This window comes from Asterias amurensis, chromosome 3, assembly GCF_032118995.1.
Source record: "Asterias amurensis chromosome 3, ASM3211899v1".
In the NCBI taxonomy this organism is placed as follows: Eukaryota; Metazoa; Echinodermata; class Asteroidea; order Forcipulatida; family Asteriidae; genus Asterias; species Asterias amurensis.
Window position 1 is genome coordinate 191,532 of NC_092650.1, and position 25,920 is coordinate 217,451.

The window sequence follows — 25,920 nt, forward strand, 5'->3', positions numbered from 1 at the left end:
GCCGTGCTACACACTGTAATGTAAATTCATAACATAGCAGCGTTTCCACTTCTATCTAAGGAAATTACAGCTCAGTTTGTCTCCAGTTTTGACTTGAGTATTTATTGTTAAAATGGCGAGCTGTAATCCAGTTGTGTTTAGGCATTGTCTCAGTCCTTTCTCTTCCAACTTGCGGGTTGGTTTAGCAAAAGTGCATAGGATTCCTCGAGAGCGTCCCGGTAAGTTTTCCAAATGACAAAGAAAATGAATGAAGAATGACTGCCGAATGATGGATGAGGTGGGAGGGGTTATGAATGTTATGTTCCGATGCAGTGTGTACACCCATAAATGGATTACTGTACTAACAGTGTTAGTGTTAGTGTTAGTGAAGTGTTACTATAGTGTTATGTTAGGCCCCTATTATTTGAGTATTAATATTGATTATAATATTAAACAATTATGGATGTGTAAACTTTTGTATTTATTTGTGGGTTTTGTTTTTTTGTATTTGTTTGTGTTGTCACACCCCATTAGGCTGAATAGTAGAGCGTTTTGTTTTGTATATTTACTTTTTTTTCAAAATTTAAATAACTATTTTTTATTTCTGTGTAGGGCCTACTGCCATTGAAGCTTCCTGGAATATATAAAAAAAACACGAACAAAAAGATGACAACATGGAACAGAATTGTAATTAATTGTGGTGTTTTTCTTCTTTCAAAAGTTAATAATTGTTTTTAATATTCATTAATCTCGACAGTAAGCACATTGAGACCATTCTGTGGATCTGCAACTGCCAGCAAAAACCTTGACATTGTGACTAAAGATAAGGTTTTCATTGACACCAATGGCCTGGCAAACACACTGGAAGAAAGTGGTATATATAATTGTTTTTATTATTATTATTTGTAGATCATTAAAGACTTTATGACAAGAAGGTGCGTGTCAATTAGGGAAGCCACAACAGGTCCCCTTGTCCCATAAATAACGCACACTCTTATTTTAATTACATCACCAGGGCTAGAAATTTAAACTGGACCAATTCGAGCCCTGATCATGTTTAAGGATTAATAACATTCAAAAGCTTGTGGGTATCCTTCACACAGATGCCCAACTTAATAATAAAAATTACTTTAAAAATCTTTCAGGGGGTTAAACTTTCTGAAGGTGTCGTTTCTTGTCCTTGCCCAAAGTATCAAACGTCAAACCAGTTTTGGCTGGAGTTTATTGGTTTTTTAGATACTAAATTTCTTCACTTCGAAATTGTTTCGTTTTTAATTTTGTTTGCTCAACTTCAGGGTTCCCAAGACAGCAAGCTGAATGTTTGACATCTATTTTGCTTGGTGTATTCAGCAAGAATGCAGAGCTGACGTCCAAAGAGACAATTTCAAAAGAACAGCTGGTAATTTTGTTTGCTCTAATGTTAATTAAAACTGTCTAAACACAACTGAAGTTGGGAGGGCAGAGGCCCAACTACAGATTGTGAGGACCAATTATAGATTGTGAGGCCCAACTATAGATTGTGAGGCCTAAATATGGATTGTGAGGCCCAACTATAGATTGTGAGGCCCAATTATAGATTGTGAGGCCCAACTTTAGATTGTGAGGCCCAACTTTAGATTGTGAGGCCTAACTATGGATTGTGAGGCCCAATTATAGATTGTGAGGCCCAATTATAGATTGTGAGGCCCAATTATAGATTGTGAGGCCCAATTATAGATTGTGAGGCCCAATTATAGATTGTGAGGCCCAACTATAGATTGTGAGGCCTAACTATAGATTGTGAGGCCCAACTATAGATTGTGAGGCCCAACTCTAGCCTGGATAGCTTAGCTACAGGTCGGAAGCTAGTTGGGACAAGCTAACCATTTGGGGTGATATTATTACAAGCTTAGTTACAATACTTTTCTTGCAACCCTAAACCTTGGTGTGTAATGTAAGGTTTTTGGGACACTAGGTGGCAGCAGACTCACCAGGTAAGTGGCGTGTCATGGCTGAGCGATCAAGTTCACCAAACTCAAGCTCTGGTGTTGTCAGCATCAGAGTGTGGGTTCGTTATGCTTAGAACTACATGTATGGTACAAAACAATGGACATTTACCTGGTGTTCTAAAGTCTCCTACTAACTTGATTCCATGGATGTGTTTTTAGGAAATCAGCGTTCAGAACGTGATGTCACACATCTCGGCAATCAAGAAGGACATGGTCATTCTGGAGAGAAGTGAATTCTCTGCACTTAGAGCTGAGAATGAGGTTGGTGTGACACAAGTAATGATTGACTGTAAAGGTGCAATCATGTTGAGCTTGTAATTTTAAATTCAAAGATGATATATAATATTTTTTTAAAGGATATATTTTTTTTTTTATCTTGAAACATGCGAGTTGAAATCATATTTCATTTCTCAGTCCTTTATGGCATGGCCACAACCCTGCCGGATTAAATGGCCAATAAAGACCCTGTCACCTACTCTTTTATTCCCTTATTGTTTGCTGGATGACAACTTTTAGGACAAAACTTTCAACAATATTTCAATGTTTTGTCTTCCCTCTGTAGAGATTGGAAAACAAAGTCAAGCAGTTGGCAAAACAGCTTCAGGTAAGATCAAGTTTGTGAAAACTGTCAATTAAATTTTGGGGGAAAACTAAACTTAAATGGCATGTCGTGGCCGAGCAGTCAAGCTCACAGGGTAACTCGGACTCAAGCCCTGGTAATTCTGATTAACAGAGTATGGGATCAAGTTCACATCTTGACACTTGTGTCCTTAAACAAGACAATTAACCATTATTGCTTCATCCTTTGGTCCTGTGTGTTGTGAAATGCATGTAAAAGAACCCAGTGCACTTATCATAAAGAAAAGGGGATCACCCGGTGTTCCTGGCCGTGGCTGCTGGAATGCACTACAGAACCCTGTTAACATGTGCAAGGTGTTACATGTCTCAAAATTAAATCTTGTCTGAAAATTGATAAACACTTAGAGATGCCCATAGATAAAGTGCTAGATTAAAACTAGTTATTCTGAGAAAATAGAATAAGCTGTTGCAAACTGCTTCCATCCAAAAGATTGCTATAAATGCACAAAATAGCTATGGCCTCAGAAAGAGCAAGGGGGTAAAACAATGAATGAATTAATTCTCTCACAAAACAACCATGATTGTTTACTGTCATCTTTGTCCTACAGGATGAGATCACAAATCTAAGCAACAAAGTGTTATTGGACATCAACCTGGAAAAGAGCAGAGTAAAGGAAGAGGTAGGTCAAAACGAGAAGAGAGTAAACTGCTTTCATGTAACATAATTCCAGTATGAAGTGTGGTTGGTACTTTTTAAAAGAACTAACGGTGTAACAAGCCAACCTTTCAGTGTTTCCCCTGAAGACAATTGAAGCAATCTGGTCAAAACATTGAGTTGTCATTCTACGTTTCTATAAGCTATCAACAGCTACTTTACCAAAAAGGTAATTGAGGTTGAGCCCACCCCAAAACTTTCATTGAAGCTGCAGACCTTCATTTGCATATGCAACTAAAATAGCGAGTTTTCAAAGCGCTTACAAAAAATCTGAAGAACAACTTTCACTAGTTCCCAGCTAATTATTGCTGAAAAGGATAAAAGCAACATTTTGTTCTTCTTCTTTCTTGCAAAAACTGGTTATTGGCCTGATGTTGTGATACTAGCAGAGTCTTGCTCAAAGGCTAAATGACAACACAACACAACAAACATGAACAACAGAAGGCATTTAGTGGAAAGAAATGAAATGAGAAAGAGGCAGAAAGCAGACAGAAAGATCGAGGGGTGAACAATGAAGAAGGAGACTGTGGGGGGAGGGGTGAACTAAGGGAAGGGCTGATTAACCACAATATATTGGAAAAACAAACAAACAAAATCAATGGTGTGAAGTAGGAGAACAAGTTATTAATTGCTGCACAAGGCAGACTAAAAAGGGGGATATCTGTGGGAAAAAGGAGAAGGCAAAAACAAAGAGTTTTTAATCGTTTCCTTCTTGGATTCTAAGACCATGTAGGTTGAATGGTCTTGAAAAGACTCCCACTATTATGTCAGAAGAAAATTTAAACGCATTGTTCTAAACACCTCACTATCTTTGTTTTAGGCTAATGCACAAAAGATGCTCATAGAAACCAACAAAAACCTCATAACAACTGAAGTAGCCAACATCTTCTCCAAGTTAGAGGCAACGAAGAACGACATATTCAGATATTTTGCAGGTATGTTGTAAAATACTCTTTTCCATTATTATTCCTTGCATACAATCTACACTGGACTGCAAGCCTGACCATAAAGTCCAGTGGTCTTCTGCTTTCATTGATATATTGACTTTCAATTGAAATTCTGTTAAGTATTGAACGTTTTGCCTTTGTGACCAATGATTGGTTCACTGCCAATTTTAAATTCAATCTGGTTTTATACTTTTATAGGAGAAGGTTTAATATTTGATTTGCCACATTGTATTTCTCTAAGCATTCTGACTGTACGCAGTTGTTATATTTTATATTATAATTATAACATACTTGATCAATTAAGTTTTTCGACTGGAATACATGTTTTAAATAAACCATTTTTAATTGAATTGAATATTATATAATTTAACAAATTTAATTCTTTTGTTTTGCCTGCATTTGCCTTTTTTACTACTTCCAAATCATGTAATTTTTTTATTTCAAGTTTTTTTTTATGCAACTGTGCCTTTAGAAACAAGTTCACATTTGTAAATCATAAATAATAATAATAATTTTCTGTATCTGTTTTATTCCTGCAGCCACAATTCTTGGTTGTTTGACGATAGGATTGGGTTTCTACAGAATCATTGCAAAATGACGACATTCACATCTACTTCAAAGTTTCCCAAACAAAGTCTGTCTTTGCCCGGTAAAATTATCTCACGATGTTTTACTCATTATTATTATTTTGTTTTTCTTATAAATGATTGTATCACAAACTTTAATTATGCCGAAATCGAAACTGAAATTTGTTTTTAAGAATCTGAAATTCATGTCTTTGGTTTGGCATGTTGAAACTTTTAATTTAAATCATTACCCCCTCTTTTGTCTGACCATTGAATATAACCACTGCAGCTGTTGATAATGTACGACAAAACAATCCCCTTCAAAGGGATTTTGGTGTTAGATAAAAGGATTCCAAAATATTTCAATCTGAGAAACAATTCTCAGATTGTGTGTTGCAATTATGGATTATTCTTCCTGTGTGGTCTTTAACCACTCCAGATATAACGCAATATATAAAAAACACTAAAACCTTCAACACACAATTTACACAGGTTAGTTTTGTTGCGTTTATCTACAGTTATGTAGGATTAAAGCTATATAGCATTTCCAAAACCAAGGGTAAACTTTGCTTTTAAATGATTGATTAGCTCAAAAACAAATGTTATCACAGTGGCAGGGTTAAACAACTAAGCCTGTTTAAATAGTCTCAAATAAAAACAACCTTGGGTTCTGAACATAGGAGAGTGAAATGTTGGAAAGTTTGGGCTAAAGAATAAGAAAGACTGATGCATATCCTGTGTGAATTGAATGGGGATCTGGTTTCCATGGTTTAAGTTAGAATGATGTAGCATTAGAATTATCAATCAAACTCCGCCCACTTTGAAGGGATGAGTAACAATGCATCGGTGTTTACAATGCCACCCTGTAGGCTCAAGTCATATACAACTCCACACATACATTCAGAGGCATAATCAGTTTATTGGTACAGTCTTTCATAATAATAATAATAGTGGCTTCTTATATAGCACTCAGCTCCGTCACCCAGTGATGCTCATGGTGCTTCAACATTATTACAGAAGTAACACAATCAAACAAAACACCCAGTTGGATTTGGGTGGGTTCAGGTTATTATTATTATTATTATATATTTATGGTAATGAAACCAAAGAAAGCCTCAGATTTGAACTTAATAACTGTTTGTAGCTCGCAAGCCTGGATGAGGAAACCTGTAAACAAGAGTGCTTGCCATGTGAACCAGAAACACCAGGGTTAACCTCTACTCTTCCATGATAAGTGTTCTAGGTTCTTTTACCTGCACTACCAATCCTAGTATACAGGACCTGCGGCTTAATCTTCAATCCAGAGCACAAAGCAATTATGGTAAAGCACCTTGCCTCGAATCAAACAAACACCAGAGCACGAGTCCACTGTTCTTAATGGCTATTTTTTTAACATGCCTAAATGTGTCACTAATAAAGAAGGCCACTACATACGATAACTATACACTGCAGAAGGGGTTTCTTGCCATGTTTTAAAGTTCATGGAGAACTTTAAAAGACTCTAAGTACAAGTACTACTAGATTCAAAGGCTTGGGTTAAGGAAGGCTGTAAAAATTATGATCAAAATAAGCATGATAAGCCCACATTCGGCAAGTTCTTTCAAAGATTCATCTTCTCGATTATAGTGGATAAACTTTTTCAAGTTAAGAAATATTTTATACATTTGTAATTTATTTTATTTATCATTCTTTTTTGGAAAGGCAACTTATTGCAGGCTTGTATATTATATATTCTTTGATTTTTCATTAAAAACGAAAGCAATATTTTTCACAAAAGCAAGAACGTTGCAAGGAGTTTTTATTCCTATATGTGTGTGTTTTCCCTTTTTGCATCATTGCTTTACCTGTAAGATGATTAATGACATTAACACACAAAAACAACCCAACCAGCTGCCATTTTGTTGAACTTCACATTCGATAGTGGAGTTACTAATGGGAACTTAGACTTAAGTCTGACTTGAGTCAGTTTTAACATTCCCAAAATATCAGAGAGCCACAACTGATATTTTTTTGATAAATAAATTTCTAAGCTATATGTAAGGACTACTTTTAACTTGTGGGATCCGTCCCACGCAATGCCTAGCATGTGGCATCTTAATTAGCTTCACTCTCTGTTTTTAATCGAAAAATTTGCTGAGCACAGAAAACCTGCTTAGCAGAGACAAGTGACCAGCCAAGATACCATGTGATATATACTGTCTGTGAGTGGTTCCCAGCAATGTTTCATGCTTACCAGAGAATGATTCACACAGCAATATGTTCTGCTTATCCAGCTCACAGGAAGTACTCTACCATGATAATAAGTTGACTAACCAGGGGGGCCTTGCATCGGCAACACGTGGTCATCATAACTTCCTGATGACACAACTCACAGTGACCTTGGATGCAAACATACCTTCAGGTGACCCCCCCTTCCCTCTTTGTATCTCACCTTAGTCATCCCATCCCGTCATCCAGACGGCAACCTGCATTACCAAGTGCAGAAAAATGAAACTGCGAGTGAACAAACAAATGTGACGCACTCTTAGTGTAGCCTTCAAAGTGTTTTTTTTTAGGTGCCAGTTTTTGACCCAACAAAAAGTCTACTCCACATTGCCCTGCCAGCCGTTCACTTTTGTATTACACTACAGTTCACAGCACAGAGGAAGGGTCCTATATACATGTACATGATATAGGGAGCAATTCAACATTTGATCCGTTGATGTCAATATGGTGAGAACATTTTTGAACATTTTCTTTTTTGAATTGATACAATTTCCTGAATGAGTCATTGGACGTACTTCAAGAGTTTTACAGGCTATTTACCCGGGGAAACGATTTCACTTGATACTTGGGAAAAATACTTTCAGCCATGATTTTGAGGCATTGCATGGTGAGGTTTAATGTGTATTCAGTTGAAAGTAACACTGAGTACACCTTACATGAATATCTCCTTTTTTTGTACACAAGTAGATACTGAATATTAATTTAGTAGATATTGATATTACTCCTGTTTATTTTCAGTCAAGTATTTAATTACGTAGTAACTTGGAACTACAGATGATTTTGTGACTTTACAGTAAGTTTTAAGATGTAACTCACATGAGTCATGGCAGTCAAAATGAACGAAGTCGTCTACTTCCTGACATCAGCAACAACTCTCCTTCCTTTGATGTTCCTCTACATGACCTTGCAGATGAGCGTCTCCCAGGAATGTAAGTTGACTGATTTATGATATAATCTGTCATTAAACAAATAGCAGCATGCTGGGCAAGAAACATATTTGGTATGCTGGATGATGGGGACAAAGTGTGGAGCAATAAGTGAGTTTCACTGTAGAGCAAGCTTGGATTGGATGATGCTACAGAGGCAAAGAGTGGAACTTTGTTGGAAATCTTGGGGAGGTTAGAGGGGAGCTGTATAGCACACAAAGATAATGTGTCTGTAGCGATGTGGTTATACACGTACCTGGAAATATTGTTTGCCGTTGTAGGCAGAGCCAGAATGGCTACACCAGTAGGGGTTTGGCGGACAAAGTTTGCCATGATTGGCAACTGCATGTTGGCTCAGGAGGATTGGGTGTGGTTTGCTGTAGTGGGTAGGGCAACTATGTACATGCTGGTTTTAGGGATGGGTGGAAAAAGGGGTATCATAATCATTGTAATCTACTATCTCTCTTTACAGTTGGTGAAGTAAGACTAGTTGATAGGCAATAGTTTGCAGTGATTGAAAGCTGCATGCTAGTCTTTAGAGGGATAGGGGTATCATCAGACTCATTGTAATCTCCGTTCCCTCTTTACATAGTTGGTGAAGTAAGACTAGTTGATGGTGAGGAACCAACTCAGGGGCGTGTCGAGGTCTACAACGGAACCCTCTGGATGTCTATCTGTGGATTCCAATGGACATTAAAGCATGCCAAAGTAATCTGTCGTCAGCTCTCCATGCCCCTCGCAACAGGAGCCACCAACGGAGGGCGCTTCAAACCTGGGACTGGGATGATCCTGGCTGATAATCTGGACTGCACAGGCTTCGAGACCAATATATTTGATTGCCCTTATGAGCCGAGTGATCTGAGGTGTGATCACAGCATTGATGCTGGGGTGATTTGTGGTGTTTGGTCGCATGGTAAGTGGGTCAAATTATATGATGTTGGAGTGATTTGTGGTGTTTGGTCCCATGGTAAGTGGGTCAAATTATACGCTCGGGAAGGATCCTGCCATTTGAAAGCAAAGCTATTTTCAAATAAAACAATAGAATTAGCTGTTCTAAACTGCTTAGCAACCAACAAGACCTATAGTTAAACTCAAAAAAAGAAGAGATATTTGCATGACATTTCTTCTCAAGCAGAGCCTTTCTCTGCTAGATGAGAACAATACAGGAGACACAAAGGTATATAAGTGTAACAGGAATATATATAATGAATAGGGTAGATGGCCTTAGCTTTCGATCCAATCCGGACCTTCTTCAGAGGCATAAAACAAGAGAGAGTGTAACAGGAATATATATATATAGAGAGAGAGTCAGAAAGCAAACAGCAATAAGCATGGGGGTCAACAATGAATCGGGAGAAAGGGGGGTTGGGGCTGGAGGGAAGGGGTTTTACCACAAAAAGAGGGCAAGATCAAAGGTGGGAATAGAGAGAAAAGGTAATTAGTGAATGAATGTCAATCTTTTGTTTCTGCAGCAAAAGAGTTTGATGTTCGCTTAACGGGTACACTAAGCATGCTGGAAGGCAGAGTGGAAGTGTTCTACAGGGACCAGTGGGGCACTGTCTGTAATTCAAACACAGGATTTGAGAACAATGTGTTGTGGGACAAATACTGGGACCTTAAGGATGCCCAGGTGGTGTGTCGTCAGCTTGGCTACCTGACGGCCCAACAATCCTACAGAGAAGATTTACTGATGACAGAGACGTCGTTGCCAGTAGCTGTTACAAATCAACGCTGTACAGGGATAGAAGTCAATCTAAGAGAATGCAATGCGGATTGGGAAGTTTTGTTCTGTCCACGCTACCAGGAAGCACAAGTTGTATGTGACCCCCGTCATAGAGTAGAAAGTAAGTATGAGCAGTCAATGTTAGGTTTGGTTGATTTAACGCAGGTCTGGACATTTTGTAATACATGGTTTTTTACCATTCCTGAACCACATCATGTGTATTTGGAAGATACGAGCACAGCATTATCAACAAATCAAATACAAGGATTTTGAGGATCCTGCTGCGAGCAAAACATCGTTTCTAACCCTTTGGTAGCGAGAAAAATAAAATCTCTAGCAAACGTTGACCTTCACAACCTTAAGAATATTTGTCTGATTTGATTGCCAGTAGACAACATGTATTAAGGTGTGAATTGAATGTTTGCATTTATCAGCTGGAACTTCAATAAAATACAAAGAGGATTTTACATTCATCTGTTCAAATATGTATTTTAAAACTCTACCTGATGAATTTCTACAGGTTTTGATGTTCGCTTAGTTGGAGGTCATCATCCTAACCAAGGTTTTGCAGAAGTCCTCTATGAGGGAGATTGGAAATCAATTTGTAGCAGAGAGTGGGACTTGGATGATGCTGACGTCATCTGTAAGCAGCTTGGATATCCCTATGCTGTCTATGCTCTTGTTGACAATCAAGAACTATCGGCGTGGACGATGAATAAGTCAGACACATTTCTAGATAGAGTTGAATGTACTGGAAACGAGACTAACCTAGCAGAGTGCCTTATGAGTTATACATCAACAGCCTTGTGTGGGACCACAGAGAAAGCTGGTATCGTTTGTATGAGTGACAAATATCCAAGTGAAGATCCACGTAAGTTAAAATTTGGGGGGGGGGGTGGGTGTAGGGAATAAAATATCACATAGGTGGTTTTTGTTACTGTTTAACACTTTCAATAGTGTCAACCTTCAGTTTCTCAAATTACTACGGAGGAAAAAGGTTTCATATTGTTCTTTGAAGTGAAAAGGCTCAAACTATTTGTTGATAATTGTTTTTCTTAAATCCAGGTGATAAAGAAGGTGTTGACCTCTCCATGATCCTCACAGTGGCACTCATTGTTTCAGCTGTCATCTTTCTCTTAATTGTCTTCTTATTCATCTTGGCTAAGTACAAGAAACACATCACTCAAAAGCAGCTACTGTTATCACTCCCAGGAACACCACAGCAAGATCAGGTTCCCCTGACGCCCCGATCAGCAGCAGATGAAGAAGAGCCAGCAGATAACCCACCTCCTTACGAGGAGACCCTTAGTGATTTAGGAGACAAACTGACTCCTCTACCTGTCTTCAAGGCTATAAAAAGGGGTTATGAGGATCCCAACCGAGCGAGTGGCACCGAAGTGTGATGTTAGGCTCATGTCATGTTAGCCTCTGTTCAAACTCTGGTAGACCTGCAATCGATTTCGTAAAAACTCTTTCTAACTTAAACTAATCTTAGGACTTGGGACAAGTCCCAACCCTGCACTGTAGCATGCAGACCTTAATATTAATCCTAAGTTAGGACGAGTTACTCGTCCTAACTCGAGATAAGACAAGTTCTAACTCTTTGTGAAATCGACCCCTGGTTTTACATTTAGTTTTCTGGTAAATAAATGTCCAACACAAAAGTTGTTCTGAGTGGCCATCTTTTATTGAATAAAAGCCTCAATATACACATTTAAGTAATGCCAACTAATTCTGAAGTCAACAACTACATTTTTAAAGGCTCAAAATTTGCAGTGATTGGTGACTGTTCAGTTTAAAAGAAAATGGTTTTCCAGTTAAAATGTCATAAAATGTAAGTTACTTCGACTGGTACCCTGTTTGTTCATACGTAAAATGCTGCTGATGAGCAGAAATTGTAAAGCAATACTTGCTGTAAAATCCTCCCTCTGAAATTGAGCCCAAGTGCCAACCCCCAACTCCTTGAACCTTGCGTTAATCTATTGCTACTGTTACTCACACACAGATTTTGACAAATGTTTTACAATTCACCACTTAAAAATACATAAACATTTTACACATCTTTGTTTTTCTTCATGCATTTAAAAAATAACATTTGTTTGTGAAAGGCAAGACCCAACTGACCATCTTGGATGAAACAATTCAATTCAATAGCTGGAGTTAAAGGCACTGAGGTGGATTTGACAAAGAGTTATGAGTAGTTTGATCTCATCATCCTAACATAAGAATAGCATTACGTCTTTAATGTATCCTCTTAACTCTTTGTGAAAATTGACCCCTGGACATGTTTGCAAAGACCAATTGTCTCACTTACATGTATACCAACATAAGCATCAAATAACAAATCTGTGAAAATTAGGCTCAATTGGTCATCGAAAGTGCAAACAAATAGTGGAAAAAAAACCATTAACATATTGTATTCAATACACATGCCCACTGTCTTTAAAACAGATTTTGGCAAATACGTTTTACAATTTACCACTTACAAATGAGTTAATAATTTACATATCTTTTCTTGCATGCATTTTATATTTTAAAAATTATGTGAAAGGCAAGATCCAATTAAAGTATGATGCAGTAGTTAACAATAACTCCCAATTCACAAACCTCTGTAATATGTACAGACAGATACAAACATCACCTTAGAAAAACTCTACCAATCGACAAGATAACTTGCATACTTTTTATTTCATAGAACACGATACGCTTACAAGTAAGGGTGTAGATAGTTAGGAAACATAACCCTTCTGAAAGGTGTATACTCCAAGATGCAACAAAATCTCCAATTTAAGTTGTGCAAATAGTGAATTCAAGTGAAGTAACCCATTTGTATTTATTGGTAATCGATGCCACTTAATTGACCAAGGTTGAGACCCTTATCATTACCAACTATAGCCAAAATTCCATTGCAATTGGACACAGTTAGTGGCTTCTACAGTTAACCACTTACAGTGAAGCACTTTGGGCAGGCAAACTCACACAAGGGGATATATACACCAAGCTGGCAACAGCCAATCTCTCTCATACAAACATTATAAATTGCACAAACCCAGAAATTGTGATTCAGTAGCTAGATGACAATACTGATTCTAATCATTGTGAAGTTAGGGTAAGCTTTAGAGGATTTGAACCACCAACCTTGTGAATGTACGTCCATGGTATAGATAAAAGCACCATAACAAATAGTGGTATGGTTTGTTTAAAAGTTGTTATTGTTTTCAATAATTTTGAAGAATTTGATGAGACCGATCTCACAAATCTACTTAATGGTCAATTTGAAAAAGAAAAAAAAAATAATTATTACTTTGTCATAGAAAGGTAAAAGAGTATGTAGCGATTACATATAACTGAGTAAAAACTATGAAAAATTCTTTCATATTGTAAAAATGTAGCACTTTGACAGTAGACAAATCTGTGCATAACAGAACAGAGACATAATGTAATAATTTGGCAGGCTAATCATCCTTCCTCGCAGCTAAGAGCTGAATTGCAAAAGGCTCAGCTGCAATGTGTTCTAGAAGCAGGCATGCAAGGGCGCCTTTGGCTGCCAGCCACATCAACCCATTATGACCACGGAGCACAGCCAGAGATTGAAAGTGTTTCTGGAAAACCCTTGTGACACAGCAGAGAACCAACGCACAACTCAACTCACATTATGGCCCTGGCTGGGTATCGAACCAGGGTCACCTTGGTGACAGGCGAGCGCTTTACGCACAAGCCAACCATGCCACCCTGTACATGTATATATGTCACAGGTATACTAGGAATTACACAATACATGATTCAGTTCATATGATTCAATCCAAATATCTTCTATCAATGTCTATGGCAGTCCACAAACAAAATATATCAAGTTATAAATATCTTCTATCAATGTCTATGGCAGTCCACAAACAAAATATATCAAGTTATACTTTCCAAAAAGAAAAACTCCCAAAACAACCCAGATTGGACTCATTCAAAAGTAGGTGACAAATGAGAACTGTCACATTTGTTTCTGTGCCAATACACATAGAATCTATACAAGTTGCATGCATGATGCAATGTGTGATGTGCATGGAACTAAACCCTTTATGGTAATTGTATGTGTACTGCACAGTCATGATATACACGTACATGCATGGGCTTTTTGTGTATGTGTACTGCACAGTCATGATATACACGTACATGCATGGGCTTTTTGTGTATGTGTACTGCACAGTCATGATATACACGTACATGCATGGGCTTTTTGTGTATTTATTTGTAGTGATCACTCCCATAAACAGACTTGTCAAACCATTTTATAAACTTGAAAATATTATTGCTTTTAGATTTTGCACTAAGACCCTTGTTTATGGGAACATATGAGGAAAGTTTGCCTCACTCAGAGGACTTCAGTTTCACTCGATCAACCACCGCTGTTTTAAACCCTGACGTCAGTGCATGTGATATGAAGAACACTTTCTGATGTGCCCTTTGATTCTGAGCAGCATAAACATCAATCAAAACAAATTTCAAAACAAATTTCTGAGAGATTTTTTGTTGCTGCTTAAACTCTGAAAAGTGGCAAACCACTTCTTCGGAAATAAATCTTTACTCACCGGGTATTTTGCATTAAAGTAAAATCAGCTGCTTATCATCGACAGCACAAACGGCGCCCTCTATAGACAGTGCACATCCCAGCTATCGGCAGAGACTACACCGCTGTTTGTGAGGACTCTACAGGCAGATTTTCCTCATCATGCTTGGGTGGCAGGTCCTTCAATGAGAAAGAGAGAGAAATTTTAATTAGGACTGCTTTCATATATAAACCACTTCACGACGGTCGGATTATGCGCCTATTCGCCAAATATTGGACTGGCTTAGCCTGAACATCATCTGATGTCACACTTCAATGCCTGCATACAGTTGTTGTAATGGTTGAAAAATAGCACTGCATTTTACTTTATCAGTGTGTAATAGAATCAAAATTATTGAACGCTAAATCAGTTCATGAGTGCACTTGATGCAAAATTGCTTTAGCGAAGGTGTGTTATTTTAAGCAGAAATCTAACAAATTATGCCTGAGACAATTATCTCTTCTGTGGATCAATGACAAATCTTGACAAATCACAGGTATGAAGGAGTCTTAATCCCTTTTTTCAGATGACAATGATTTAGCTAGGGTCCCAAGCTAATTTTTTAGAAGTTTTAAACAACGAACCTTGTGTGAAAGGAAAACAATGTTTAATCTGTTTCTAGAGTACTGCAAATTTGAGATTTCACTGAGACAATCCAAACATTGTTGTTTCACACAAAGTACAATTTGTAAAGTTTCACAACCATGCTAAAATTAAACAAGGGACCCCTGCTAAAATATTATTATTATTTATTTGACCTCAACAATACAAGTACGTCAGAAAGCACATCAAAAATTAAACGAAAAGCAACGAACCACACAAAAAAAATAACGAATACAATAAATAAACCAGCAAAAAGCACACAATATATATATAAAACAAAATATATATATATAAAAATAAAAACCCAGAACAGAACATGACAGGAGGGCAACTAGATGAGCAAAAAAAAAGGAACGAATTTAAGAGGAGCATGCAGGCATGGGGAGTAAATCAACTGAGGGAAACAACTGGACAGACCAACAAAGAACGACTTATGTGGGTCAGGAACAACAAAAGTAAACTTGATTACTGTTGCTCGGAAGCATGTTGTCCCACACAAATTGCTGTTGAGATTAATAAGTGTAGTGTGCATGCTTACCTCACTCACCTTTACCGATTGGTATTGGTTAGCCCCACCTGAAGCACCGGCATCTCCACTTACAGGGGTGCTAGTTTTGCACTTAGCGAGCCATTTCAAACATAACCAGCATAAAGAACAAATCACTGAGATCCCAAGGAGAACTCCTGTTATGATGTTACGAATCTGGTAGCTCTCCAATCCTTTATCTGTGGGATTCATTTGAATAAATAGAAAAGTGGTGTTATCTTTTTAATCAAGTTGGTCTCAAGAAAAATATGTAAAGGAGAGGGGACAGTGAAGGAAATGTTAAGACTCCAAGGTAAGACTCCAAAGCCTACCTACTGATAAGGTAGGGACTTCAAGTAGGGTTTGGCTGTAACACCATTAACTACTTCATATTGGATGCCAATACATGCCGCATTTAACCCTTTGCATGCTATAACATTCACTACACACACTTTCTTTTAAAGAAATTTGGACCAAGTTTTTTGCTCTTCCTTTCCTAGTTTTTAGGTTCTGTATTTACCCTCTGGAGGTTCGATTCTTATCCTTGGATCGATGCTCGGGTATTCTTCAGATTCACAGATCACGCTGACAGCATCATCGTTGAAACACCGACTGTACCTAGGCACTCCATAGTAACAGTCACTCAGGTTCTTCTCTGATCCATGACAACCGACGTTGTAGAATAGGACCACTCCCTCGCTGGATTCATATAATTCTTTAGTGTCATAACGGTCTAGGGTGAGAAAGACATCCCCGAATCCAAGCTGTCGGCAGATTACCTGAGCATCGATGTCATCCCAGCCTTCATCGCAGATTGTACCCCATTGTCCGTTATACTCTACCTCCACAATGCCCTGGTTAGGGTGTGGCCCGTTGGTTAAGCGCACCTGTAGGGCTGAAAGGTCAAACAAGGTCAATCCAACTACATCCGGCCTTCATCACAGATTGTACCCCATTGTCCGTTATACTCTACTTCCACAATGCCCTGGTTAGGGTGTGGCCCGTTGGTTAAGCGCACCTGTAGGGCTGAAAGGTCAAACAAGGTCAATCCAACTACATCCGGCCTTCATCACAGATTGTACCCCATTGTCCGTTATACTCTACTTCCACACTGCCCTGGTTAGGGTGTGGCCCGTTGGTTAAGCGCACCTGTAGGGCTGAAAGGTCAAACAAGGTCAATCCAACTACATCCGGCCTTCATCACAGATTGTACCCCATTGTCCGTTATACTCTACTTCCACACTGCCCTGGTAAGGGTGTGGCCCGTTGGTCAAGCGCACCTGTAGGGCTGAAAGGTCAAACAAGGTCAATCCAACTACATCCCAGCCTTCATCACAGATTGTACCCCATTGTCCGTTATACTCTACTTCCACAATGCCCTGGTTAGGGTGTGGCCCGTTGGTTAAGCGCACCTGTAGGGCTGAAAGGTCAAACAAGGTCAATCCAACTACATCCCAGCCTTTATCACAGATTATACCCCATTGTTGTTATGACCTGAGCTACCGTGGCGCTCTGAAGGCTTTTTCAAACCAATATCAACCTCTACCCTCACCGGTACCCATTTATGGAGAGAAGCAATTAAAGTAAAGCATATTGCTCAAGGACACGAAGTGTCATGACGGGGGATTTACACAAACACTTTGATGAATTAACCTTGATGCTCTAAACCACTGGGCCATGACACCCTGTCAACTATATCAGTTACTTACAGTCTACTCGTGGCCTGGTGTCGCATCCAGAACGTACAACATTGGTGTAGCTACAATATCTGACTGGTACATCAGAGACTCCACACCCTAAGAGGCTGTCCTCAGTTCCAGAACATCTTCGGTTATCTTCCCAGTAGGAAGATGTTCGAGTACGGCTAAAGCGTTCTACTATATATTCAGAGTTGCCCGTCAGATAGCCCATCTGACGGCATGTAACATGCTCTTTTTGGTCGTTCCAACTCTCACTGCAAAGAATTTTCCACTGTGTGCCATTGTAAATCTCAATGTGTCCAATACTGGCTACTCGGGTACCGATTAACCTCACGTCCCCTTCTTTAGCTGCAGATTCAATCAAAACAAATGTATATATATTTATAATACTCAAGAGCTGAAATGCCAATACATGAATCCCCATCCACCTTAGCATTGACTCAAAGTACTTGTTAGCATAAAAACTTACTTGGTAATGAGCAATGGAGAGTTGTTGATAGTACAAGAGGGAATTTCTCACTCGCATATTAAAAGACTCTACGCCTCATGCCTTTTTTAGCATCTGAAAGCACACACATTTGTGCAACAGCAAGGGTGTTTTTATTTCATTATTCTTTTGCATTTTTGATGACCAATTGAGTCCGAATTTTCACAGATTTGTTCTTTATATGCATTTGTTGGGATACACCAAGTAAGAATACTAGTCTTTGATAATTACCAAATGTGTCCACAGTGCCTTTAAGCCTATTTATGATTTACCATCTTTCCATATACCACACTGTAATCCAGCATCGCCAGTTTCACATGGTGTGTCATTTGGTTCTGTTGACAGACAGTCAACAAGTTTTCACCAACATTCAAGCCCTGTGTTACTCTAATAAATCAGAATGTTTTCCTGTGTATTTACCATCTTTCCATATACCACACTGTAATCCAGCATCGCCAGTTTCACATGGTGTCATTTGGTTCTGTTGACAGACAGTCAACAAGTTTTCACCAACATTCAAGACCTGTGTTACTCTAATAAATCAGAATGTTGTCCTGTATATTTACCATCTTTCCATATACCACACTGTAATCCAGCATCGCCAGTTTCACATGGTGTGTCATTTGGTTCTGTTGACAGACAGTCAACAAGTTTTCACCAACATTCAAGCCCTGTGTTACTCTAATAAATCAGAATGTTGTCCTGTATATTTACCATCTTTCCATATACCACACTGTAATCCAGCATCGCCTGTTTCACATGGTGTGTCATTTGGTTCTGTTGACAGACAGTCAACAAGTTTTCACCGACATTCAAGCCCCGTGTTACTCTAATAAATCAGAATGTTTTCCTGTGTATTTACCATCTTTCCATATACCACATTGTAATCCAGCATCGCCAGTTTCACACGGTGTGTCATTTGGTTCTGTCGACAGACAATCAATGAGTTTTCTCTCCTCTCCTGAGCAATTAAGCTTCTTTGGTAAGAATGCCCTTTCATTGTTAACCCCAAACACCCCTCCCTTTAACAGTTCTGTTGGAGTCGGCATGCCAAGCTGGTAGCAAACTGTCTTAGCTTTCTCTAAACTCCAGTTGTCAGCACAAACTCTCCACCATATATTGTCATGGAAGACTTCTATCCGCCCTTCTGTTGGTTCTGTACCATTTAACAGTCGAATATTCCCTTGATAACCTTTACAAAATAAAACAAGCATTTAGTTTCAAAATTTACACAAGCAGACAATTTTAGACACGAGAGAATGAAATTGGAATGAAAACATTAACTTTCGAAATGCATAAGGCTGCAAGTTTTTTTGTTTTCTTTTTCAACTTGTTTTTTATTTATGAGGAATCGCCTACATCACAAGGACACAATTGCCACTTAAAGATGCGGGCTACAATTAACTGATTTGGGCTATTGACCCAAATCAACTGCCACCAGGGGCACATAGCCCCCTACTCCTGGGGCATGAACCAGGGTTATCCCCTTCACAGTCAATAAGGATGTAGGCATGGGTATCATCCACTAGGAGCCACCTACTCCTGGGGCATGAACCAGGGTTATCCCCTTCACAGTCAATAAGGATGTAGGCATGGGTATCATCCACTAGGAGCCACCTACTCCTGGGGCATGAACCAGGGTTATCCCCTGCCACAGTCAATAAGGATGTAGGCATGGGTATCATCCACTAGGAGCCTGGTTGGTAGAGGGGAATAGAGAATTGAAATTAGAAAAAAAATATCATCATACAGAGTAAATACTTGTAAAAGTAGTAATTTCAACAATAATCTGTGAATTGGGTGAGACGCAACGTTACCTCGTTCTGTTCCACTACAGACAACGTCTACCACCGTTTCACGACTACAAAGAGGTGATGAATCAGCATCGCTAATCACTTGGCACTGGCTTAAATCCACTCTTATGTCTTCATCCGGGCATTTGACAATTGGACCGCTACTTAAACCATACCTCATTGTACTTATGGAGGTAGCAGGACGATAATTCAGAGTTCGGCAGACTACTTCTGCCTCCCGGAAGTCCCAATTTTCCTCACAGATGCTCGCCCAACCGATGACGTCTGATTTATAGATTTCCACTCGGCCTTCATAGGGGTTTGGACCGCCCACAAGTCGCAAGTCATCTAAGAATTACGGACAAAGTGCATCATTGTTTTTTGGAAGAGTTTTAACAGGTTTTTAAAAATTATATCAGAGTAGTGTAGTTTTTGAGAAAGAGGTAATCAAAATTTCTCACTAAAATAATTGAATCTGAGAAAGACTTCATGTCTGAAGCCTTTCTCAGGCATCTGAAAGGACACAAATTTGTGCAACAAGGATGTTTTTTCTTTCAGTATTTTCTTGCAACTTCGATGACCAAGTTGAGTCCACGTTTTTACAGGTTCATTGTTTTTATGCATATGTTGAGATACACCAAGTGAGAAGACTGGTCTTCGACAATTACCAAAAGTGTCCAGTGTCTTTACACAAAATAACTAAGTTAATAAATACTCACTAGCAAAAGGGCCATATGATGATCGAATATTGACTTGTGGGAGATTTGAACAGACCACACCGGCATCGTCTTCACTGCTACACTTTCCAGTACCCACGACATGATAACAATCGAGCACGCTCTCTTCATTCCCATTGCAGTTTAAATACTCCACAACAACCGTACCGTTTCCTCTTCTGTACGATCGTGAACTACTAGCAAACTGAAATCCCAGCATGTTACAAACTGCAGTGGCCTCCCCTATATAGAAGAGCATGGAACAAATTGTACCCCACTCCCCTTGGTACAGAATCTGCACACGACCATCTGTGAGGGTATTTCCATCCACCAAACGTAGGTCAAACTCTTGAGCTGCGAACAAGAAGAAGAAAAAAAGGTTTTATCTTTACAATAGAAAGGTATCATTATAGTGGGGTGGCCTGGCCGAACAGATAATAGCACCAGACTCCAACTCTGGTGTCTCTGAATAGCAGAGTGTGGGTTCAAATCCTGGTTGTTGCACTTGCACGTATCGTTGAGCAAGATACTTTACCATTGCCACGTCCATCATATGAAACGGTCACACAAAATTTTTTTTTTATAAAATCGCATAAGAAACTGCGTTTACTCTGTCCACATTTCTGTGGTCGTCCAGTCGTCTCAATAAAACAAACACAAATTTCTCTGTACAGCAATTTGAAGGTATATTTTACCTGGCGGTCTGGTACCACATTGAACACTAGCATCACCCATAGTACAGACTGTAAGTCTTGAAGTCCAGGTACAATTCATGAGAGTTCGCTCTTGACCAGTGCATGTGTAACTATTCTGTAGGACCACTTCATTCCCACCGTACATTCCTCCTAGTGGTACAGTATCTGACGAGGGTTCTGGCAGGCCTAGCTGTCGACAAGTTGCCTGGGCTTCTTCTATCCCCCAGTCGTCTGAGCACAACCCCTTCCAAGCATTTTGATCATAATACTCCACACGTCCTTCAGTTTCCACTGACCCCATGACGAGACGAACGGCATTCTGCTCACCTTAAAATATCAACATAAGGAAAAAGAAGAAAAATCAACCACAAAACAACAACAAACATCAAAACGGAAAAACTGTTAAATGATCAACTCTTTTAGTTTTTAAGCCAGGATAGCCGCCATGTGTGTTTACTTTCCATGAATCAAGATAAAGTACATCAGTCATTTTGGTGAGTATGCAGCCAAAGTCATATGGGTAAATATTTTGTTACAAAAACACAAAATGAACAACAGAAAAGTATAGAGTAACTCTGCAGATCTTGTATTTTGTTAAACTCAGGCACTTTTAATTCAAGGACCTAGTTAGATTTAAGATAACTGGTTACCTTCTTCAGTTCCGCTGCAGACTATGTCTACATCTGTATTATGAGTGCAGGTACTAGACGGATCTGTTGCATTGATGATCTCACAACTGTATGTTTGCAGCTTAGAGCGTGACACCGGGCATTTAGCCATTGGACCCGTTCCTGCTCCATAGCGTGATATCCCGGTTGATGTAGCGGGGCGATAACCAAGATGCTTACAAGCTAGCTCAGCCTTATTGAAGTCCCAAAACTCACTGCATATTGTTGCCCAACCTTTGATATCTAATAGGTTAACCTCTACTCGACCCTCGTAGGGATTGGGACCGCCAACTAGTCGCAGCTTTCCAACATCCAGGAGATACAAGAAATCTGGAGGAATAAAAATAATAATAATAACAATAACAATAACAATAGCAATAGCAATAGCAATAGCAATAGCAATAGCAATAGCAATAGCAATAGCAATAGCAATAGCAATAGCAATAGCAATAGCAATAGCAATAGCAATAGCAATAGCAATAGCAATAGCAATAGCAATACGATAGCAATAGCAATAGCAATAGCAATAGCAATAGCAATAGCAATAGCAATAGCAATAGCAATAGCAATAGCAATAGCAATAGCAATAGCAATAGCAATAGCAATAGCAATAGCAATAGCAATAGCAATAGCAATAGCAATAGCAATAGCAATAGCAATAGCAATAGCAATAGCAATAGCAATAGCAATAGTAATAATAATAATAATAATAATAATAATAATAATAATAATAATAATAATAATAATAATAATAATAATAATAATAATAATAATCGGTTTTATAAAAGTGCTTTTCACACCCGAATAACCCAAATGGCTTCTCAAAGCGCTTATTACCCCTGGTCACTGCCAATTAACTTTACTCCTTAAACCATCTCAGCTCCTTAAGGATTAAACAGAGAACAACTTGGGAACAATTTGCCAGCTTTAAATTGGTTAATGACATTATCAGCAATCCTACTATCCAAACTTCACTTATATTCCATGCACCTACACACAGTACAAGCAGTCAGCAATCCTACTATCCAAACTTCACTTATATTCCATGCACCTACACAGTACAAGCAGTCAGCAATCCTACTATCCAAACTTCACTTATATTCCATGCACCTACACACAGTACAAGCAGTCAGCAGTCCTACTATCCAAACTTCACTTATATTCCATGCACCTACACAGTACAAGCAGTCAGCAATCCTACTATCCAAACTTCACTTATATTCCATGCACCTACACACAGTACAAGCAGTCAGCAATCCTACTATTCAAACTTCACTTATATTCCATGCACCTACACACAGTACAAGCAGTCAGCAATCCTACTATCCAAACTTCACTATATTCCATTATATACCTAGCAACAAATTTGCCACTTGTACAGTAAGTGGAGAATGGTGATTGTAAGCGCATAATTTGGCAATAAAAGAGCCATGAAATTGGGCCCAGTGTTACGTGACTGATCGGCTTGACCAGACACAGGAAAAATTGGCACGCCAATGGAAGACTTCTGTGACTCTAGCAGCATACTTACAAGGGAAATCCATTGTTCAACGAAATGTGAACATGAGTCTGCTGAAATCTAGCTTTCAAAACTCTCCCATTATTATATATTTGGTTTGCGGTAACACCATGTGTGTATCTACTTGTCAGGTAGAGTTTGCTTATAAAGAACTGTCTTTATTATGATGCTCAAACAATATTTAAAAGATAAATAAAAACTTGTCCCTCAAATGTCCCCTAAAACTCACCAGGGTCGATACTAATCGGGGCTTCGGTAGCTTGCACATTTGAGCAGACAACTCCTACATCGTCGTCATGGTCACAGTATCTTCCAGTGAGTTCTCGGTAACAATCAAAGAGTTTGTTCTCGTTCCCGTTGCAGTTGACATTCTTCATTACAATCTGTCCTGATCCACCTCTGAAGTTTTCAAGCTTCTCTGCATACAGGTACCCCAACTGGCGACAGGCTACTTGGCCTTCTTCAATTTTAAATTGGGTTTTGCAAATGGTCCCCCAACTCCCCTGGTAGAATATTTCAATGCGTCCTTCATCATTTGTTGATCCATCAACTAGACGGAGGTCATACTCTGATGGATTAAACAAATCAAATTATAGGCTAACAAATAATCGGGACTTGGTAAAATTATCTTTAATTTATCAGTTCTAACATGAAAGTTACATAAATTGATAACTCAAATTATTTGATAATTAATATTATCCACCATTGTTTTGAATGATCTTAACCTAAAATATTTTGAAATGTGGTGGATGCCTAAATGTATACCACAGTCAACCCCTACTGCCGGATTTAGGACTGCATAAACTGTCTACGTTGCCTATGTGAAGTATCAGGCCTGAAAGCTTCAATATAAAATTGTTTAAAAGTTAATTCTATAGATCTTTTGAAGTTAAGAGTTTGATATCACGATCAGCTCATTGTTTTAAATAATGACACCCTGAAAGAGGGAGAATTTTACTTGATGCATTGAAACTTTAAAGGAACCCGTTGCCTTGGATCGGTCAAGTTGGTTTTCGAAAAAGCGTTTGTAACCGTTTGTTATGGTTAGAAAGATGTTGTAAAAGTAGAATACAATGATCCACACATAAACATGCCTCAAAATTGCACAGTTTTCCTTTTACATCATCGGATAACACGGTCCGCCATTTATGGAAGTCAAATCATTGGCTCTCATAAATGGCCGACCGTGTTAGTTCTCAAAGTAAAAGGAAAACCACGCAATTTCGAGGCAAATTTGTGTGGATCATTGTGTTCTACTTTTAAAACATCTTTCTAGAACCATATGCATTTTATAACAAACGGCAACAAATTTGTCTGATCCAAGGCAACGTGTTCCTTTAAAGTATATTAATTTTTGTTTTTACCCGTAATGTTTTTACCCATACACATCAGTGCATGGGTAAAAACCAAAATTAATATTCTTTAATACCTAATATAGTAATATAATAAACATTACTTTCAAATCGCATCGCTCTTAGGCCTACTAGTCTTACCTGACTGAGCAGAAACAACGGACAGAAGGATGAACTGCAACACCAACAATAGGGGTCCAATTGACATGCCCATCCTCATCAGCAATTTGCAAAATAATCAGATTGAGATTAAATCAGGATGCACGTCTTAGAATCTGCCTGAGAAAACAATAATGACAGGTTATTAGGTGGTGTGGTATTACTATTAGTTTTAACAGTCGTAGGATAACCCTTTCAATTCTGATTCTAGACTGTCCTGATGATGGAGGGTTACCATTGTCACAACTTGTATTGTAGTGTGGTATAGACCTAAATGCATTGACGTCATCCAGCCGCCATCTTTAAGGTACAAACGGTGACGAAACAATCAAAACGCACATAGATTGGCCAATGAACAACCTCCTTTTGACCTCAAAGAGGAGGCGCCGTACTGAAAAAACGTCATGTGCATAAGGTCTATTGTGTTAACATGAGGCGTTGTATTTGCATGTACATGTAGCTATAGATCTAGGGCTTTAATGTGGGCCGCTGGAATGTGGGCTGTTATTTTTGCAATTGATCCAAAAGTTGCAACATTCAACATTCAATTCAATTCAATTCAATACGCGTTGAAATACATTCATTGCATTTTAATAGCTGCTTGCAAACAGTTTCAATAAACCATGGGGAAGCTTGGTATGGTAGGCTATCATAAATGCAAATTGCAATGAAGATATAATAAGTTGAGACATTTGACATTTTATTAATTTATCAAAGAAACGCCATGATCACCAGCGAAAAACTGGTCACATGAGCATTCCATTACTTTAGTGACCATGCTAAAAACCATGGAGGTAGATGCTAAACACAATCCCCCAAAAGACACGTAGGAAGGATGAAGGGATGAAGAGGTTACAGACAGAATTAATTCCTCCGTGTGCACAATGAATGAATGTTCACGTAGAAACAAAGGACAGCACAAACACACCACAGTCCACAGTGGTGTGAATCATGGAGGTAGAATTCTAATTCTACCTCCATGATGTGTGAATGCACCAAAAAAGAAAACAAAAATGAAAACAAAAACACACTTCTCGCTTCAATTCAAAACGACTCTTGAAGATCGTTCGCATCCTCTGTAACTCTATTTATTATAATTATTATTGAACAGTTTCCTCGAAAATTTCAGAAGCCTCCCCTCCCCCGAAAAAAAAAACAATACGTTTCTCACTTACCACCTAACCTTCCCATCCACACCCAGCTTGTTCTCGCCCCGCCCGCCGCCGGGGGCGCCAGTCAACGGAACTGAACGAACCGACGACGCGTTCGTTGGTTCAGTTTTCATTTGAAGGTCAAGGTCGTTTACTAGTCAGTTGCAACATCACATGATCACGATGTCGCCGTGCGCAGGGTTGTCTGGTGCACGGCTTGTTGACGTTAGTGTTTTCACTTAATTATTGTACAAAGATATTA

At 38.8% G+C, this 25,920-nt stretch overlaps 3 protein-coding genes across 9 annotated transcripts; 2 read left to right on the forward strand and 1 right to left on the reverse strand.

Annotated features, from left to right (window-relative positions):
• On the forward strand, positions 1–7,126 carry LOC139935434 (mitochondrial calcium uniporter regulator 1-like). The gene is made up of 8 exons (XM_071930041.1): positions 1–218; positions 737–853; positions 1,275–1,378; positions 2,127–2,228; positions 2,530–2,571; positions 3,155–3,226; positions 4,082–4,196; positions 4,748–7,126. The coding sequence occupies exons 1-8, from the start codon at positions 113–115 to the stop codon at positions 4,804–4,806; spliced, it is 717 nt and encodes a 238-aa protein (XP_071786142.1). The 5' UTR covers positions 1–112; the 3' UTR covers positions 4,807–7,126.
• Positions 3,068–25,920, reverse strand: LOC139935422 (scavenger receptor cysteine-rich domain-containing protein DMBT1-like). Of its 6 annotated transcripts, none has more exons than XR_011785804.1 (13): positions 25,683–25,918; positions 24,490–24,627; positions 23,226–23,564; positions 21,460–21,807; positions 20,810–21,136; positions 20,118–20,468; positions 19,423–19,746; positions 18,468–18,797; positions 17,128–17,466; positions 15,939–16,313; positions 15,431–15,618; positions 14,272–14,429; positions 3,068–3,199 (listed from the first exon to the last, which is right to left on the reverse strand). XR_011785804.1 is itself a non-coding variant. In XM_071930015.1 (12 exons), exons 2-12 carry the CDS (start codon positions 24,566–24,568, stop codon positions 14,367–14,369), a joined length of 3,063 nt encoding a protein of 1,020 aa, XP_071786116.1. In that variant the 5' UTR covers positions 24,569–24,623; positions 25,683–25,918; the 3' UTR covers positions 11,354–14,366. The 6 variants fall into 6 exon arrangements, 4 of the variants coding, with proteins under 4 accessions (XP_071786116.1, XP_071786117.1, XP_071786115.1 ...); XR_011785805.1 differs by lacking the exon at positions 3,068–3,199 and adding an exon at positions 7,224–7,239; XM_071930015.1 differs by lacking the exon at positions 3,068–3,199 and having other exon boundaries at positions 11,354–14,429; positions 24,490–24,623.
• Positions 7,381–11,268, forward strand: LOC139935428 (CD5 antigen-like). 2 transcript variants are annotated; one of them, XM_071930025.1, is made up of 6 exons: positions 7,381–7,486; positions 7,834–7,968; positions 8,558–8,878; positions 9,438–9,809; positions 10,209–10,559; positions 10,754–11,268. In XM_071930025.1, exons 2-6 carry the CDS (start codon positions 7,863–7,865, stop codon positions 11,089–11,091), a joined length of 1,488 nt encoding a protein of 495 aa, XP_071786126.1. In that variant the 5' UTR covers positions 7,381–7,486; positions 7,834–7,862; the 3' UTR covers positions 11,092–11,268. The 2 variants fall into 2 exon arrangements, with proteins under 2 accessions (XP_071786126.1, XP_071786124.1); XM_071930023.1 differs by having other exon boundaries at positions 7,430–7,486; positions 7,814–7,968.

Bases quoted from the DNA above. Each gene is read 5' to 3' on its own strand.
- LOC139935434 (XM_071930041.1), top strand. From the start codon at position 113: ATGGCGAGCTGTAATCCAGTTGTGTTTAGGCATTGTCTCAGTCCTTTC. The intron at 2,229-2,529 runs GTTGGTGTGACA...TTCCCTCTGTAG, and splicing joins CACTTAGAGCTGAGAATGAG to AGATTGGAAAACAAAGTCAA. The intron at 4,197-4,747 runs GTATGTTGTAAA...TTATTCCTGCAG, and splicing joins CATATTCAGATATTTTGCAG to CCACAATTCTTGGTTGTTTG.
- LOC139935422 (XM_071930015.1), bottom strand. From the start codon at position 24,568: ATGAGGATGGGCATGTCAATTGGACCCCTATTGTTGGTGTTGCAGTTC. The intron at 21,137-21,459 runs GTAACCAGTTAT...TGATATTTTAAG, and splicing joins CTGCAGCGGAACTGAAGAAG to GTGAGCAGAATGCCGTTCGT. The intron at 14,430-15,430 runs GTAAGCATGCAC...TTCTCATTGAAG, and splicing joins AATCGGTAAAGGTGAGTGAG to GACCTGCCACCCAAGCATGA.
- LOC139935428 (XM_071930025.1), top strand. From the start codon at position 7,863: ATGGCAGTCAAAATGAACGAAGTCGTCTACTTCCTGACATCAGCAACA. The intron at 8,879-9,437 runs GTAAGTGGGTCA...TTGTTTCTGCAG, and splicing joins TTGTGGTGTTTGGTCGCATG to CAAAAGAGTTTGATGTTCGC. The intron at 10,560-10,753 runs GTAAGTTAAAAT...TCTTAAATCCAG, and splicing joins ATATCCAAGTGAAGATCCAC to GTGATAAAGAAGGTGTTGAC.